The sequence below is a fragment of the Anolis sagrei genome, chromosome 3 (assembly GCF_037176765.1).
Source record: "Anolis sagrei isolate rAnoSag1 chromosome 3, rAnoSag1.mat, whole genome shotgun sequence".
Classification (NCBI taxonomy): Eukaryota; Metazoa; Chordata; class Lepidosauria; order Squamata; family Dactyloidae; genus Anolis; species Anolis sagrei.
This window is the reverse complement of record NC_090023.1, coordinates 200215448-200233166: the sequence shown is the minus strand read 5'-3', so window position 1 is coordinate 200233166 and position 17719 is coordinate 200215448. Positions and strand designations below refer to the sequence as shown.

At 39.1% G+C, this 17719-nt stretch overlaps 1 protein-coding gene across 10 annotated transcripts in view; it reads left to right on the top strand.

Annotated features, from left to right (window-relative positions):
• TACC2 (transforming acidic coiled-coil containing protein 2) overlaps positions 1 to 17719 on the top strand; it is a 212729-nt gene that overhangs the window by 73984 nt on the left and 121026 nt on the right. For all 10 annotated transcript variants that reach the window (XM_060768557.2, XM_060768563.2, XM_060768556.2 and 7 more), the window contains one exon: positions 4794 to 4919. In XM_060768557.2, the coding sequence (XP_060624540.2) occupies positions 4794 to 4919 (126 nt within the window). The remainder of the gene's footprint in view (positions 1 to 4793; positions 4920 to 17719) is intronic.

Here is a 17719-nt window from a genome sequence, read left to right as displayed (position 1 = left end):
CAGTCAGCCCTTCACATTTATTGGATTTAGGACCATAGACCCTCATCAAAGTGGAAAAAACATGACTCTACAGCAGGCATGGGCAAACTTCACCCCTCCAGGTGTTTTGGACTACAACTCCCACAATTCCTAACAGCCGGTAGGCTGTTGGGAATTGTGGGAGTTTTCGTCTAAAACATCTGGAGGGCTGAGGTTTGCCCATACTTGCTCTATAGTCAGCTTCTGCTGTAAGCAGGCCATAGAATCGCATTAGAGGACCTCAAGATTTCTGGAGAAGTATTCTCTCTAGAAATCTCTTGTCCTCCAGCATGACTGGAGGAAGTTGACCCATAGAGTCACACTGGAAGATCCAGAGTTTAATCAGATCTGTGAATAATCAAATCTGCAAAAGTCAAAACTTCCTACGATGCGCAACAACTATATTTCATTCCATATATTAATCTTTTACATTCAAGTGACTTGTCTTGAGATTCTGTTCCCTCCTTCCTTGTCCCCCACAGCAATAGCTTGTTGTGGGATGATTAAGTTCTTAACTATTTAAGGTGTGTGCATGGAATGGGTAGGAAAAGGGTGGAGATTTGGCCCCCAAGTTATGTATTTTCTGACTAATCTCGTCGTCTGGCACAATGTCGTTCTAGCTTGCCAAGATTCCAGAGGGGTGCTATAAAAAAAGATTGTATTTTCATTTGCTTGTTCTGCTACTTTCATTCCAACTGCTGGTGTTGTTACATGGCGAAGAGGCACAACAGAGCTTCCTATCCTGTTAACTTTTAATAATCAGGTTCCTTATGATAACCTTTACTTTTATTTTCTACTTAAAGCCAGGGTTATAGGAAATGTGTTGGAAACTGATTATGTCATCGTTATAGTCTATCTGCGTGTCTAGGCACAGTGTTTCCTTTTATCTCACCAGGAAGGAAAATTTAAGTTGGAATTGTAACAGAGGGGAAAGGAAGAAGTGACTACCTTTGTTTTTGTTAATTGCCATCAAGTTGCCTTTAACTTGTGGTGATCCAATGAATAGGAGACCTCCAAGTCATCCTACTCGCAATGGCCCTGCTGTATCTTACAAATGTTACCTTTTTCATTAGTGTCATCTTTATCCCCTTTATTGTGTAGTGAGTTGAATAGGTAAAGGTAAAGGTTTTCCCCTCACATTAAGTCCAGTTGTGCCCGACTGGGAGTTGGTGCTCATCTCCACTTCTAAGCCGAAGAGCCGGCGTTGTCTGTAGACATCTCCAAGGTCATGTGGCCAGCATGACTGCATGGAGCGCCATTAGTGACTTGAGTATTGAACTACAATTCTTGAGACCAGGGTATGAATCTCGACTGACCCATGAACACCCAATAGGGCTGACCTGGACAAGTCACATGCTCTCAGTCCTAGAAAGGAGTACCCAGTGGCGCAATGGGTTAAACCCTTGTGCCGGCTGAACTGCTGACTGAAAGGTCAGCAGTTCGAATCCATGGAGCAGGGTGAGTTCCTGTCTGTCAGCTTCAGCTATGCATGCAGGGACATAAGAGAAGCCTCTCAAAGGAAGATAAAACATCCGGGGTCTCCTGGACAACGTCCTTACAGATGGCCAATTCTCTTACACCAGAAGCAACTTGCAGTTTCTCAAGTCACTCCTGACACAAAAAGAAGTCTCAGACAAGGTCACCTTAGGGTCACCATATGTCAGAAATGCCTTGATGCACACAACAACAAATTAGGAATGGGAAGTTTTTTTTCTGCATACGATCCCAACCTTTCTTTATCAGCCACACTCCTGCCTATAACAGTCTGGTGTGTACATAACAGGTGTAACCAATGTCATGTTAAAAGGCTTCATATACCTCTTAAGTCACAGTAGCAGGACATTTCTCTCACTCTTTTAAAAAGAGCATTGATTCTGGAAGCTGTAAAAAAAACCACAACCATCCTATGTAAATACACACTGTATCCAAACATGTTCTTCTTTTACTCAGTCTCATAAGTATTTTTTAAATTATTATTTCTATAAGAAGTATCAGTGTGGTGTTTTCTGTGTGCCTTGGAGAGTAGCAGCAATGTATGCCAATTCTCTGTGTTTATATGGAATTAACTGTCCCCTGCCACGCGTTGCTGTGGCCTAGTCTGTGTATATATGTTTTGTGTGTGTATATATGTGTGCATATATTTGTGTATATATGTGTTTACATATATATGTGTGTGTGGTTTTGTGCATTCTTTACAATGTAATTTTTGGGGTTTTTTTACTTTTAAAGTCTCTTCTGCTGTGTTTTTCAGTGTTTTTATGAGTGATGGTCACTTGTTGGCCTGATATGTGTATTGTGTCCAAATTTGGTGTCAATTTGTCTAGTGGTTTTTGAGTTATGTTAATACCACAAACAAACATTACATTTTTATTTATATAAATGAGAGAGGACAAGAGGAAGGAAGGGAAGAAGGAAAAAGGCTGAGGAAGGAACTGATGCTTCTCTTAGACTGTCAGTTTGAATCACAGGCTCATTTTCTTGGGCGAAATACTGGCTGAACTAATGAGAAATATTAAGTTTTTCACCTGTTTTAAGATAGCAGCAGTTGAAATGGTTAGAATGGATAATCATGCTCTTCTAATTCATAAAGTATATTTTTGGGAGGAGGAGGCGTTTTGTATCCATGTTCTTTAGGATAAACTGCAACGATAACATGAAAATATCAAAAATGTCTATAGGTTCTTGGTTTTCACTATGAGTAATCAATGGTGAATGTGGTAATGAATCTCATACAAGTGTTCTTTATGCAAGTCTGTATTCAGATGTTTCCCCTATGATTGAAATTGTAGTTTTTACTCAACAACTTAGTTGAATGTTAGTTGAGCTTGCTGTTTAGATGAGTAGTTCATGTTGTATGTACTGTGATTGCGTTCTTCCCTTGCTTAGACATTTTTGGGACACTTCTCAAATGCTAACTTAAATTAATCACATTCACTAACTTCTTATTTATGTGCCTCCATGTTGTTGTTGTTTTCACTACCTTCAGATGCTAAAAATGTACCATATTTCCTATTCCTTTCAACAGGGCTGTTCCAGATATTTAAAATAAAACTTCAGATGCATGCTCTCTCTAAGTTTGACCCAGATACCTGCAAACTTGAGACGGGAGCTTGCAGTTGTTGATCAAAGTGTTGATTTAATACGCAGACTGAATCCATGGGTCTTTTGAATGTATTTACTGTGTGCTACTTGCAGCTGTTGTTAAGCAGCTGGCAGCTAAACTGTGGAATATTTTCTTTTGAGTGCTTTATACACTGAAAACCCACAGTCTTGGATGCAACTTGGAAGTAGTTTTACCCTTCCACTCTGTCCCCCAAGAATGTGTATAGTAGATTGGAAGGAGCTTCTTAATCATTGCTTCTAAACCAGTTTAGACTGCTTTGTTCAGACAATTCTGATGGCACAAAATTGTGTGAGAGGACATAGAGCTGTCAATTTAAAATATAGATATTTTCTACTTCTCCTTCATAGCAGATCTGAAAAAAAAGCCAGTTGGATTTTGGCCTGCATAAATAAGGGTATAGTGTCTAGATCCAGGGAAGTCATTCAACTCCTCTATTCTGCCTTAGTCAGACCAGTTCTGGGCACCACAATTCAAGGGAGATGTTGGCAATCTGGAAGGTGTCCAAAGAAAGGCAACTAAAATGATCAAGGGTCTGGAGAACAAGTCCCGTGAGGAGCGGCTGATAGAGCTGGGCATGTTTAGTCAGCAGAAAAGAAGGCTGAGACATGATGAATAATGTATGTGAGGGGAAGTCATAGGGAGGAGGGAGCAAGCTTGTTTTCTGTTACCCTTGAGACTAGGACATGGAACAATGGCTTCAAAGTACAGGAAAGGAGATTCCGCCTGAACATGAGGAAAAACTTTCTAACTGTGAGGGCTATTTATCAGTGGAACTCTCTGCCTCTGAGTGTGGTGGAGGCTCCTTCTTTGGAGGCTTTTAAACAGGGGCTGAATGGCCATCTGTCAGGGGTGCTTTGAATGCGATTTTCCTGCTTCTTGGCAGGGGTTTGGTTTGGATGGCCGATGAGGTCTCTTCCAATTCTATGATTCTATGAATATTTAAAATATATTTAAAATGAAGTTCAATTTTGATATATTTCTCAAATCCACTTAATTTATTTTGGAGTTCCAAAATGATTTTAAGTTTTTGTACATGAAATACTCCAGGGCTCTTCCTGCCATGAGTTTTTAATTAGTTTGTTTACTCACTCCTAAAGAATTGAAGAATGTGGGAATCCATTCCAAGGATATATAGTTCTTGTACCAATAACATTTATGGGTTGTTATGAGGGTAAAAGTGATGAGGAGAACCATGTGAGCATCTTTTAATGTAAGAGTGGTGGATAAACAATTGGAAATCGATCAGACATTTAGCACCAGAAATGCTTTAAAGTCCACATCTTAATTTTCCCACAGAGAATTTCTAAGACAGATTTATTTCACTTCCACAGTACACCTTCACCTATATCAATTCAGTCCTTTTTCTCATGGTCATGGTCAGAAGAACTTTGGGAGGGTAGCCCCCTCCCAAAGTAATTATTTTATTCATTTTGAAGCCATTATTGATGTATTTTTAAATGGATTTCATAGACCAAGAGACTGGGGTAGGATTTTTTTCTCCTGAGCTGGCAACACTGCCAAAGGTTTGAGAATGAAACAGCCATCATTGTTTTGAAGTTATTATTGCAAATAATTGAGCTCTAATCAATGTCTACATTAGACACTGCAGAAAGAATAATTCCTTAATATATTTCCTATCTCATTTATGCAGTTCCTCTGTTCCAACCGATGTCATCCAATCACTGTCTCCTGTGGATTCTTCCAAAGAGCCAATAAACACTCATCTTTCTGATGGACATGAAACTACTGTAGTTTCTGCTGAGCTTACTGCAACAAGGTATAGTTGAGACTATTCACCATGATTGTTGTGCTTCTACCCATTGTCCCATGTACTGTTCCAATAACTCAATGGCAGTGACCTTCCTTGCAATGGTTCCCAACTTTTGGGCTTCCAGGTGTTTGTACTTCAATTCCCAGAAATCCCAGCCATCTAACCAGCTGTTAGAATTTGTCGGAGTTGAAGTACAAAACACCTGGAGGCCCAAAGGTTGGAAACAGTGACAATGAAATTATAAGAAATCCCCAATCAGCAATGAGTAGGGGGGTCTTCCTGGAATGAAGTGGAGATGAGATATATATTAAATCTGTATATTCAGTGCCTTTGTGCTGGTGGAATCCAGAGATGAATTGTCCATGAATGTGAATTGCAGCACTTCTCATTACAGTTGCATTTGAGCTGAATTGGTCTGAATGATCCTGGTATACAGTATAGCTGGCACAAAACAGGAAAAAACTGCCATTTTTTGCATCCATGGGAGAGTAGAGATACATTAGTTTCGTGCTGGTTAGACCTTTCTGATCTTTCTTGGCAGGTCATTTAAAAGTAAGCTGTGTGTAGATCCAGAACCATGGCTTTTGTTGTATTCAGCATTTCAGTAATGAATGCTGATTAGTCTTTGCATTTATCGTTGGCTGTGAGCAAGAGGCAGTGATTGGTTCTTTATTTTTCTTCTTGTCAAGCTCTGGTTTTGTATTGTCTTGATGGATAATATTTATTTATTTCCAACATTTGTACCCTGTCCTTCTCAACCCCCAAAGCGGGACTCAGGGCAGCTTACATCAGCAACAATTCAATGCCAGCACATAGATAGTACATACACAATATATCACAACATTACACATTCAACGAAACCATTATGTTAAAATCCATTTAAAAACATTATTAGCAACCATGTAGCCAAATCCAGTCTAATTCAGCGTCCAAATACTTTGCCAGAGCCTGTCCATTGTCAGTTCACGTAAATGTTGCAATCGCTATCAAGCCTGCTCCCCAAATGCCTGGTCCCAGAACCATGATTTAAGCAGAGACTAAGAGACTGAGAAGTATATCTGCACTACATCATTATTATCAGTTTCCTACCATTTTAATTATCATGGCTCCCTGTTATCTATTCCTGAAATGTGCATATAGTCAGTATAGTTAGAATTTTCGGCTTCAGAGTTTTACTCTATTCCACCAAATTGAAATTTTCAAGGTATACTGAGACCCTTTGTGCATTACAGATTTAAACTGTAGTCAGAATTAATTATCAGGGTAGTTGTTTAAGTGTTTTATCAAATTGCAAGAAGTCATGTTATCTCAAACTTTGAGGAACCTTCTTCTAAATAATCACTCCTAATGGAATGACGAATGGAATACATGCAGTCCCCAAGTTTCGAACAATATAGGTTCTGTAGGCTTGTTCTAAAGTTGAATTTGTTTTTAAGTTGGAACAGGTACATTTTTTAAGTGTGCGTGTATGTATATATAGATAGATACATAGCACTTTGGATGGGCCCCCTGGTGGTGCAGCAAGTTAAACCACTGAGCTAATGAACTTGCTGACTGAAAGGTTGGTGGTTCAAATACGGGGATCAAGGTGAGTTCCTGCCGTTAGCGCCAGCTTCTGCCAATCTAGCAGTTTGAAAACATGCAAATGTGAGTAGATCAATAGGTACTGCTTCTGCTGGAAGGTAACAGCGCTCTGTGCAGTCATGCTGGCCACATGACCAGCATGTCTATGGACAACTGTGGCTCTTTGGCTTAGAAATGGAGATGAGCACCTCCCCAGAGTCGGACACGACTAGACTTAATGTCAGGGGAAACCTTACCTTAACACTTTGGATAGCATTGGAAAGGGTTAACATTCCTGTAGTGTTTGTTTTGCTCCCTGTTCAGAAGATTTCACCTTTCTTTCTGTCCCTGTGGTAATTGGATTTTGAAAAAGTTTGCTTGTTGTTGAAGCAAGGATTGGTGATAAAGCTTCAGTGGAGACACCTTTCCCCATGATAACTCTTTCAGGAGTGAATTTCCCTTCTGAGGGGTAGATTTATCTCACTTCCTGGTGTCTCACCCCTGTTCAGAACTATGAGTTGTTTGTAAGTTGAATGTTTGTAACTCGAGGACTGTCTGTACTGCTTAAAGTAGTCGTTTGCAACATTGTTATAACCAGTTCACTCTGCTGTAAGTCTCTGAGATAAAAAACTGAAAAACAGCAACATTTAGGAGGATACAGTTGTCCCTGTGTTGGAACAGGCTTTAAAAAGTTGCATATTTGATGTGGAAAAGTGCTTCCAAAATATTGTAGGACATAAGAAATCTACCTTGTATCGCAGTCATGCTGTTTGTCTTGCAAATTCAACATGGGGACCAAGGCTTTTGTGGAATGCAAAGATTGCATTTTCCTCTTTGTCTGTAGCATCTGCTCAAGAGTCCCAAGGGTCACAGTCTCACCACTGTCCCCTTTCCATCCTGAATGTAACTGTATCTTTTGAACATGCAGGAAAAGCAATAAATCTCTCAGTTGTCTGTCTTAGAGCCTAATAGAGAGAATCAGTTATTAAGAATAGCCCTATTTTTGCAATTATGACATTATACCAACTATTAGGTCGTGGCACTGTTGATCTTCCTCATAGGAGTGGAGAAAAGATGGAACAATTTGAGAAGCATACACATGGCTATTCATGTAAAATGAATACAATTTCAGAATCAGATTTGTGGGCTACGATTCCTTTTCGTATCTGTATGAGAGTAAGGTGTTAAGTTTGCTTCTCACATGTGTACATGGTGCTATTTGATATGTACTATGTATTCACATTTGTTTCCTAGAGCAGAACTTCTTAAACTCACAACCCCTTTCTGTCTGAGAAATTTTTCCGCCAACTCCAAGTATAGAGGTATAAACATAGATATAAAAATAATGATAATAAATCAGTATTACAAGGCTTGGTAAACAGTCAGATTTTCCTTTTTATGAAGTACAGCTGAAGCATTTTCTGAAGAGTCCACTGTAAACAAAGCACGTTGTTGCTAAAAGATTTGTGAAAAAGGTTCAAATATTTTACTGTTTTGTGTCCCCAAAAGTAAGCTAAGAGGATCCCATTTAGGGTTGGGACACGTAGTTTAAGTAGCAATGACTTAGAGTAGATAACTCTGGTCTTATGTATTATCTGTTTTGCCAATTAAGAGTGTTTTCTGATTGCAAAGAACTACAGCTGACCCTTTGTATCCATGGATTCTGTATCTGTAGAGTCAACCACCCACAGCTTGAAATATCTGCCCCCACCCCCAAGAAAAATCCAAACACAAACCATGGTTTTCCTGTCTTATATAAGAGACACAATTTTACTGTGCCATTGTTTATAATATAGCTTGGTGCAGCGGGTTAAACCACTGAACTGCAGAACTTGTTGATCGAGAGGTCACAGGTTTGAATCCAAGGAGCAGTGTGAGCTACCACTGTTAGCCACAGCTTCTGCCAGCCTAGCAGTTCAAAAACATGTGGGTGTGAGTAGATCAATAGGTACTGCTCTGGCAGGAAGGTAACGGCGCTCCATGCAGTCATGCCAGCCACGTGACCTTAGAGGTGTCTACGGACAACGCCGGCTCTTCGGCTTAGAAATGGAGATGAGCACCAACCCCCATAGTCGGACACAACTGGACTTAATGTCAGGGGAAACCTTTACCTTTACCTAACCTTTACTGAGCATCCACCAATTTTAGTATCCATTGGGGGAGGAGGTTGTCCTGAAATGAAAGTGCAGTAAATACCAAGGATCTGCTGTACTAAATGAGTTGTGGAAGTAGAGGGATAATTGTGAATGGGTCAGCTCCCTACTTATCCTAATTTGTCAGTCATCAAGCTGAGCAATATTGCAGTTCCAGATGGGTATTTTGAAAGCCCCCTTAGCAGATGGTGAGTGTAGGGAGTTACGTAATGCCATCCCACTAAATACACTTCTGGTAGAATGACAAAGAATGGAAGGAGTTGATGACTTCCGAACTGCCAGCTTCGCTTTGAACTTTTGGAGTTGCAGAATATTAATTCTGAAAGGCAAACCAACATATATCTTCACAGAGGATGAGTAACTATTAGGATAGATAAATCACATATCCCCATATTTTGAACATGCAGTAAACGAGATGTGTGTAAACGGATTGCAGTTGTTTTCTTTATGGTGTAGAGATATCTGTGTAAGAAAATTACACTGTGTAATGTCAACATCCTCATAATTGAAATTGCAAGCAGGACCAATTGATCTGAGAGGGCAAGGAGAAAGCTGTGGGAAAATTGATTTTGGCAAACACAAGCATGCAGTTTTTCAAATACAAAGTGAAAATTTATTCTGTTGGAAAGATTATAAAGTCTTATCTTTTGCATTTGCATTTCTTTGTTGTTGTAGTTACACAGAAGTATCCAACAGCTATTTTGGGACCCTGTGATTAGAATCTGGAATACTTTCTACATGCAATTCTTCCTTTGCATTTCTATCTCTTGGGTTTACCTGATTGTATTAAGACTGTTAGTCATCTGTATCAGACCAACTGATTCTTCAACAAACTGATTTTTAGTTCCTTTAAAATTCATTCCAAGCCTTGCTTTGCAACACTTTTAGTTAGCTTATCTTGCTTTTGGACAATGCTTGTCCATAAAAGATGACCTGTAATTCTGATTATGTGTGTGTAAGTAAAAATTGGGTCATTTAGTGCCAAATGTCTTCCAGATGGCAGTGTGTAATAGGAGCTCAGTTTCTGTCCCTCCATCTGTCCAGTCAAGATACTATATCTTTGTTATTGTCTCTCAAGGGCAGCTGTCTCAAGCCTATTACTCCATCCCCCAACCCTTGTGATAACATACTGGTTGGTGTGATGGAGGGCTCCACTGTGTCATCATTTTCATTTTCTGATTTATGGTTTAGGGAATTCTGTTGGAGGCTTGGGAGAACACTTCATACCCCAGAGCCTCCCTAAGCAGTGATACACATTAGGTTTGATTCAGTTTCGTTTTTGTCATTTATGGTTTTAATTTAACTTTTTTTCTGTCCAGATTTCTTTTCTCTGTGTGGGAAGCTGGGGACAATGAGCAAGTAAAGCAAAATTTCTGTGGTTTGGTGCCATTTGTGGCAGTTTGATAGTGATTTGGGAACACCCCCCCCCCTCTAAATGTTAGGCACATTTGGAGGCTTTATGAATGTCATAGGAAATTACCGTTGTTTGTTATGCATCTTTAGGTTGACTCAGAGTTATGACAGAGGGTTATCTTGGCAAACTTTCTTCAGAGGATGCTTTTTCTGAGGCTGAGAAGGTGTGACTTGCTCATCTAGTAGGTTTTCGCAGATTTGAATCCTGTTTCCCAGAATCCCAGGGCCGTTCCACACAGCCATATAACCCAGAATATCAAGGCAGAAAATCCCACAATATCTGCTTTGAACTGGGTTATATGAATCCATACTGCCATATATTCCAGCTCAAAGCAGATAATGTGTGATTTTATTCAGCTGTGTGGAAGGAGCCCCAGATACAGTTAGATCACTACACCAAAATGGTTCTCTGATCTGAGATCTTGAGGGTCATAAAAAAGGGATTGGGAAACTGCACTTTGCCCACAAGCTATACTTTGCCCACCTCTGTTCTAATACCATTCAGGCATACACATGGCAGCCTGAAAGACCATCACTCTCTAATACACTTTAAGCCATGATTACTTGAATATGTTTACACTACTTCCATGCTTTATCAGGGCTTTTGCTCTGTCACTAGCATTCTGTCAGATAGGAGTCATTTATAGAGTTTTTGTGCTAGGTGCACAAAAGTGTCTAGCACTGCTGGGGAAGTTTGGTGACAAGACTTGCATTCCTTCCTGTGTTCCATCACTGATCTAGCCCTTCATGCATTCAAGATAATATCAATAGAAGGCTTTAGAGAGTTTACAACCTAGACTTGATAGAAAGGAGTAGAGGCATTCATTCAAGTTCTGAAAATTTCACCAGAGTTCACCACTCTTTCCCTAAATATGAAATACAGACCAGTGGTTTCCAACTACCATGGATCATTTACTCATATTAGTAAATGGCAACAGCATAAACATGGATGTCTGTACATTACATCACTTCCTGGAACCCCCGGTGTGGTGCAGTGCCAGCTGGACTGAAGACCAACAGGTCAGAGGTTTGAATCCAAGGAGAGCGTGGATGAGTTCCCTCTGTCAGCTCCGGCTCCCTATGCAGGGACATGAGAGAAGCTTCCCACAAGGATGGTAAAACATCAAAATATCCGGGTGTCCCCTGGGAAACGTCCTTGTAGATGGCCAATAGTCTCACACCAGAAGTGACTTGCAGTTTCTTAAGTTGCCCCTGACACACACACAAAAACAACATTGCTGCCATTTAATAATATAGGGTATAAGCATCTTGGATTTTTTCCTCTGTCGTGGGTCCCATAACTGGACCCTTGTGGATAAAGTTGGCTTACTGTACTCTCTAAAAATCTTATATTCAAAAATAACATTGTAAAGTGAAATTACTAGCTTGTTCATTTATTTTTAAAATGCAGGGGCACAAGGACTGAAAATGAAATGGGTGAGGACTCTTTTCCTTAGTTGTGGAGAGAAAACTCCTGGGAGAATTGCTTTCATGCATTTCCCCCCAAGGCAATTAGAATTCCCAACCCAATGGTGCTATTCTTAATATGAATCTCCTTGAACAAATAACATCCTCCACACCCACCCATCCTGACATCATAGAGTCAAAATAGACTCGACATTGCACACATATTTGAATCCAGCACTTTGGGATCGCCTTCTTATTTTAATTAAGAGCAGATGGATGCATGTATGTACTAGAAGAGCATGGTATGCTGGGTTAGTGTCTTTCCAGAGGGTGTTTTTCCAGGGAAATTCCCTCAGCACCCTCTGTGTGATTTGAAGCTATTTGCTGTGGATCATATGCTTGATAAATTGATTCAGACTGATTGCCCACAAACGGCACACTCAGGTCACCAGTCGAGTTGACACATGTGGTTTGGCAGCAAAGAGCTGGAGGAGAGCAAATAGCTCTGAACAGATCTTGCTAAGTAAACTCTGTGGTAGGGTCACCTCAGAGTTGCCATGCATTGGAAACAAACTGAAGGAACACAACAACAGGTAACTCAAAACTCCCTCCGCAGGAAGCATCTCTGTAGTTCCAGTCCATAAAATTTAACATTAAAAGCAGTAGATTCCTACACTGAGAGGGTAGTAGAAAGTGGTCCCTTCCAGCTCTCTGTTTCTAAGAAAATAGAATTGCCAGAAGGACATTCTCAAGCTACATTTTCAAATGAGGGAGCTTGAAGGTGAGATATAATGTTACATTTTAAGGTTTGTTTCAGTATAACCACCTTTATCCATGGACTCAATAGCCACAGTTTCACTTATTCATGCTCCAGAAATATTTCCTCCTAGTAGTATTTGAGCTAGATCCTCTAATGCTGTTGTATGACATGTTTCCACGTATAGTTAAAATATAGGGTTGGCTATTATCCACATTTTCAGATATCCCAGTGTGTAGACCAGGGGTCCTCAAACTAAGGCACGAGGGCCGGATACGGCCCTCCAAGGTCATTTACCCGGCCCTCACTCAGGGTCAACCTACGTCTGAAACGACTTGAAAGCACACATCAACAACAACAACAACAACAACAATCTTATCTCATCAGCCAAAAGCAGGCCCACTCTTCCAATTGAAATACTAATAAGTTTATATTTGTGAAAATTGTTCTTCATTTTAATTATTGTATTGTTTTTAAGTGTTTTTTTGCACTACAAATAATATATGTGCAGTGTTCATAGGAATTCGTTCATTTTTTTCAAATTATAATCCAGCCCTCCAGCAGTTTGAAGGACTGTGACCTGGCCCTCTGTTCAAAAAGTTTAAAGACCCCTGGTGTAGACACAGTGTCGTATTGTAAGTTTAAAAACAAAGCAAATTATATGAAAAGATACCCCACCAGATTTATAAAGTTCCTTCTTTAAGAACTTGGATGAATTGTTAGCGCCACTGGCACTCTGGATTGGTACTAACTATTCAACCACTTTAGGACTTTACTAGCTCATCTTGTTAATATTCTATAAACTTGGCTTAAGATATGCAATGCTTTCTTGGCTCAAACCAATGTGAAGAATGTTAGGCATGCCTACATGCTGTTGAAATGAATGGGCAATGACATTTGAGTTTTGGCATGTTTATCCAGAAGTAAACCCTGTCTGCTCCTATATAAATTATACTTAGGAAATATGCATAGGATTTTACTTAAGCAGCATAATTTTATGTTTGTCTACTCATAAGTAACTCTCATCCAGTTTTATGGCGAATTTACTCAAGTAATAATGCGTATGATTGCAGTTCCAAGTTTAGTTTCTGATTGTAGAGTAAACTTTGATGTTATACTTAAAGCCAACTCAAAGTTAAGAGTTACAAGTTGGTTGGTTCAGTAGGATATGAGACCTTGCATTGAAACATAGTAAATTGAAAATGGTGACGTTTTCAAGGTACATCTATGATGTATAATAGATATGGTCCTATTTTTGTGAAGTAGGTCATTGTGTCCTCTGAAACGGACACGTCCTTGACTAAGTTTTATATGGACATCTTTGCAAATTCAATATTGATTAGACATTGTGAAGAGGTATCGTCAGTGTTAGAGATGCTAAATATAAAATACTCCATTGTAACCTTTGGATATGAAGGCAAGCTAGAAGCCAGAAAAACTTCGTCTCAAATCACATAAGAGAGATGAGGGATGTTTCTCCAAATTGTGAACAAGTTGAGCAGAGGATTAATGTTTAATATCATGCATGACTTAGACTTGATATATTTCACAGAGAGACGCCCTCCCTTCCAAATGTGTATTCTGGGTCATCAAAATCTGTGAATGTTTCACCTTTCCTCTCCTCACACCTACATTCTCTTACCTGATTTGAGTTCTACTAACTTGGGGTGTGCTTGCATGACTTGAAAGGGAGGAAGAAAAGTATCCTGGCATTCATAAGGGTGCTTACTCCTCACCATTTCCATCATCAAGCTTACTGAGTCAACTGATCTATTCATAGGCATATATATTACCCTTTCCTAATTGTTACAAAGTTTTAAAACTTAGCCATTTAACAGTTTCATTCAAGTCTACTCAGAAGATCTAATGGTGTTTATTCCAATTTAATTGAGATGTTAGACTAATAGGGATCCAGTCCTGATCCTTCTGGTAGCATTCTTGAGGTCTAGAATCTGCTCCTAAAATAGATCTCATCTCAATAATCTTATTTATCCTTGTTTTTAATTCAGTTTTTTAAAAAAGCAATGACAATGTTGCCTTTGTTCATTTTCCCAAATTTATGCTTTGTTCTTATTATGAAACTTTTTTGGACAACCTTATTTTGCTGTTTTGGTTTAGATTGTTTTTTATGTATCCCACATTGATTTTTGACAAATATTTGCAAAAGAAAAATGTTTCAAAGTTCATGTAGTTCATTTGTGTTTATCTATTATAAATAATAATAATACAATACGAAGACAAAGTTACTATTAAAACAAACATAGTTTTTATTAGCAACATAAACAGTTTACATTCCAAAGGTTCATCTGAATAATCTTTGCCTGAAGAACAGCAGAAAAGGAGCCAGCCTGGCCTCCTGTAACAACAAGCTTCAGAACCTAGAAATGGACGCCAAGAAATCTCTTTCCATGTTACCACCAAATGTGTTTCTGGTGGTAACATGGTGGACATGAGATTTCAAACCAAGAATGCCTCATAGGAGTGAAACATCCCTTGGACACTTTTCAGAGATATCCCATGTAAATAGTTTTACAATGGTCCAAATGAAATGTAACAGACATGTATTACTGTGTCTGTGTTCAACATCTCTAAAGGCCAGGAACAACTGGTACACTAGCTATAGTTGTGAAAACACAAATGACTGCTGATATTGCAAAATATTGACCATTCTGGTTTTAGGTTAGATCGAGGAGTGTACCAGAAATGAATCTTCAAGAAGAAATTGATCTCATCCAGGACAGGCTGAATCCCCGATTTCAATGGAGATCTGACACACATGCAAGTTTCCTTCAGGTCTCTTATATCAATTCATCCAAGTTCTAGATGACTGTTTTTCCCTCCATAGACCAATAAGGCATTTGGAAGCCAATGCAAACGGACTATTTCCAAGACCACTTCTATTTTCTGAAATGGGAAACAGTTGAACAACCAATATTCTGATAACTTTTTTCAAATGACCAAACTGTCTTTTCATATATCTCTTTCTGCTCTCTGCAGTTGTTTTGTCCTTTCTTTTAGCAGATTTTCTGGTCTATACATTGTTTCTCTATTTGGGTTAGTCATTTTTAGTAAAAAGAATTTAAATGTGCATATGGCAGCCCTTCTTTATTTCTGTTTTATGCTTTAACCCTTACTGGGTCACATTTCCCTAATGGCTTTGAAACAAACAAGCAAACAAGATATTAAAGACAGAGTACCTTAATGTCAGAACTGAGTTAAATAGCAAGTAAAATCTGGGCAACAAAGGGTGTCAGCTTTAGTGTCCTGTTGAATAAATGCCTCTACCCATCCTCCATGTCAGCACTAGAACAACTGTTCTGAAGTGGCTCTCATGTGTCTTTGAGTATATGAGTATATACACTGCATTCCTTTCTCAGCCCACACTCCCTTCCATGCTAGACTCGCCAGTAGTTTAAAGGCATTTAGATGACAGTGGCAAATTGTGTTGTGACTCAGATTTAACATGAGTCTTGCTAGCATTTGTCTGACAAACTTTCAGATCAACCCCATTTTTAAGATTTCCCAATACTGCTTTGTTGCAGACTGCTCTATCTCGATGCCCTTCTGATGTCTGGCACTATAGATCCAGTTATCCCTGTCTGGGACTGATTAAAAATTTAGTCTAAAAGCATATTCACACTGTAGAAGATTGCATTTTGGGTACTTAATTATTTATTATTTGGGTACATACTATGTTTCTCCAAAAATAAGACATACCAATAAAACAAGCCATAGCAGGATTTCTAAGTATTTGCACAGTATAAGCCATGACCCCAAAATAAGACATAGTGATAGGTATGGCTATGCAGCATACTGGTATGGAGTGATAAAAAAGGTGGGCAGCCTTTCTCATCTGCCCCATCATAACAGCTGCTATCTTGACCGGAGAGGTGCAGGCAGCCCCATCAACAAGGTCGGCTCCCCGTCAGGTCCCGGTCATTCTGTGCATGTTGCAATCTGAGGCATAGAGGGAGACATAGAAAGTGAAGGTGAATATCTCCTCAGTGAAGTGAGGAGCAGGTTGTTTTGCTTTAAGTATTCTGCATCCTCAGGGGGCACTATTGCTCAGATTGGGGCCAATGATTCTAAAGGAAATGGAGTCGCAAGAAATTCAGGATGGAATTCCAGATTTGGAGAGTTATGACGAAGAAGACGACGACTGAACTATACTTAAATAAATGTAGATTGTTGTACCATATTTAATATAAATAAGACATCCCCTGAAAATAATCTATAGTGCAGTGAGAAAAAAATATAAGACTGTGTCTTATTTTTGGGGAAACACGGTATTACATATTTTTACACTGTAGAGTATTCCTAAAATGCAGTTTCATTGAAGAAAGTTCTGACTGCATGCCATTGTCTCTAGCCTGCATCTTTGACTGGATCTACACTGATATATACACTGTGTAGATCCATATAATGCAGTTTCACTGCATTGGACTGCTTTGTATGAATCTACATTGAGCATATAATACAGTTTCACACTGCATTATATCCAGCCTTGGTCTTCCATACCAGAATAAGCAGAATCCCTTGTAGATAAAAGGTTAGCATTCTGAATCAGTTTGGGACTTTGCAGTCACAGAAGCAAACTGATGCTGCAATCCTGAGCTTGAGCTATATGCTATATAGAGTCCCACTATGGAGCTTGAGCTATATACTATACAGAGTTCCTCTGTGGAGATTGAGAAGATCGGGATATAAAAGTTTTAAATAAATAAACTATACAAAAAAGTGTCAGAGTTTCCCCTGACTTCAATTCTCTCCTCTTAAAAAATGATTCCAGATGATTAGCGCTTTGAGAGGGAACATTAAATTCCTTTCTAATGCTGCCAAGCAGGTGGTTGAAAAGATTCCACCTTTTTTACATGGTTACTGGAATGTGTTAAGCATGCTTTCTTGGATCAAATTTCTAATATTGCTTACAGAACCCTTTCTGTACTCTTACTTGCAATTTTAGCAACCGAATATCTACCATGTGGGCTTTGTTTACATCCTGGGTGAAAACATTAATTTACATCCCTTTATAAGGTATCTTTTTAAAGCCACTTCTCATCTCCTTTTACTAACATCTTCAAAATGATCAGGAACTAGTTGATAGAATGTATGAACTAAAGTGCAACTTTAGAAGCTGACTGCTGGCTCCAATGTTACTGTGCAGTAATAGCTGCACCTTCCATCTTGCTGAGACAAGGTCACAGCAAGTATATTATTGATCTTCAATTTTAACACATTTATTGTTTTCTCCACAAATGTTTTTCCCTGTTATTTGAAATGGGGATTCCCCCTCTTAAACTAACTTTTCAGTAATAAATGTACCACCTAGTTTCATTTGCAGGGATGTGAACATTTCCACTTGGATTTCTGGTGTCGTACTTTTTCTCACAGATTGTATTCCGCAGTGTTTAATTTTAGAAGTTTGTATCTTGTGCCTAAAATTACTCTAATGTTGCTGCTGCATAGCTGGCATACAGCCATTTACTGTATATTTCACATTACCATATAAGGTC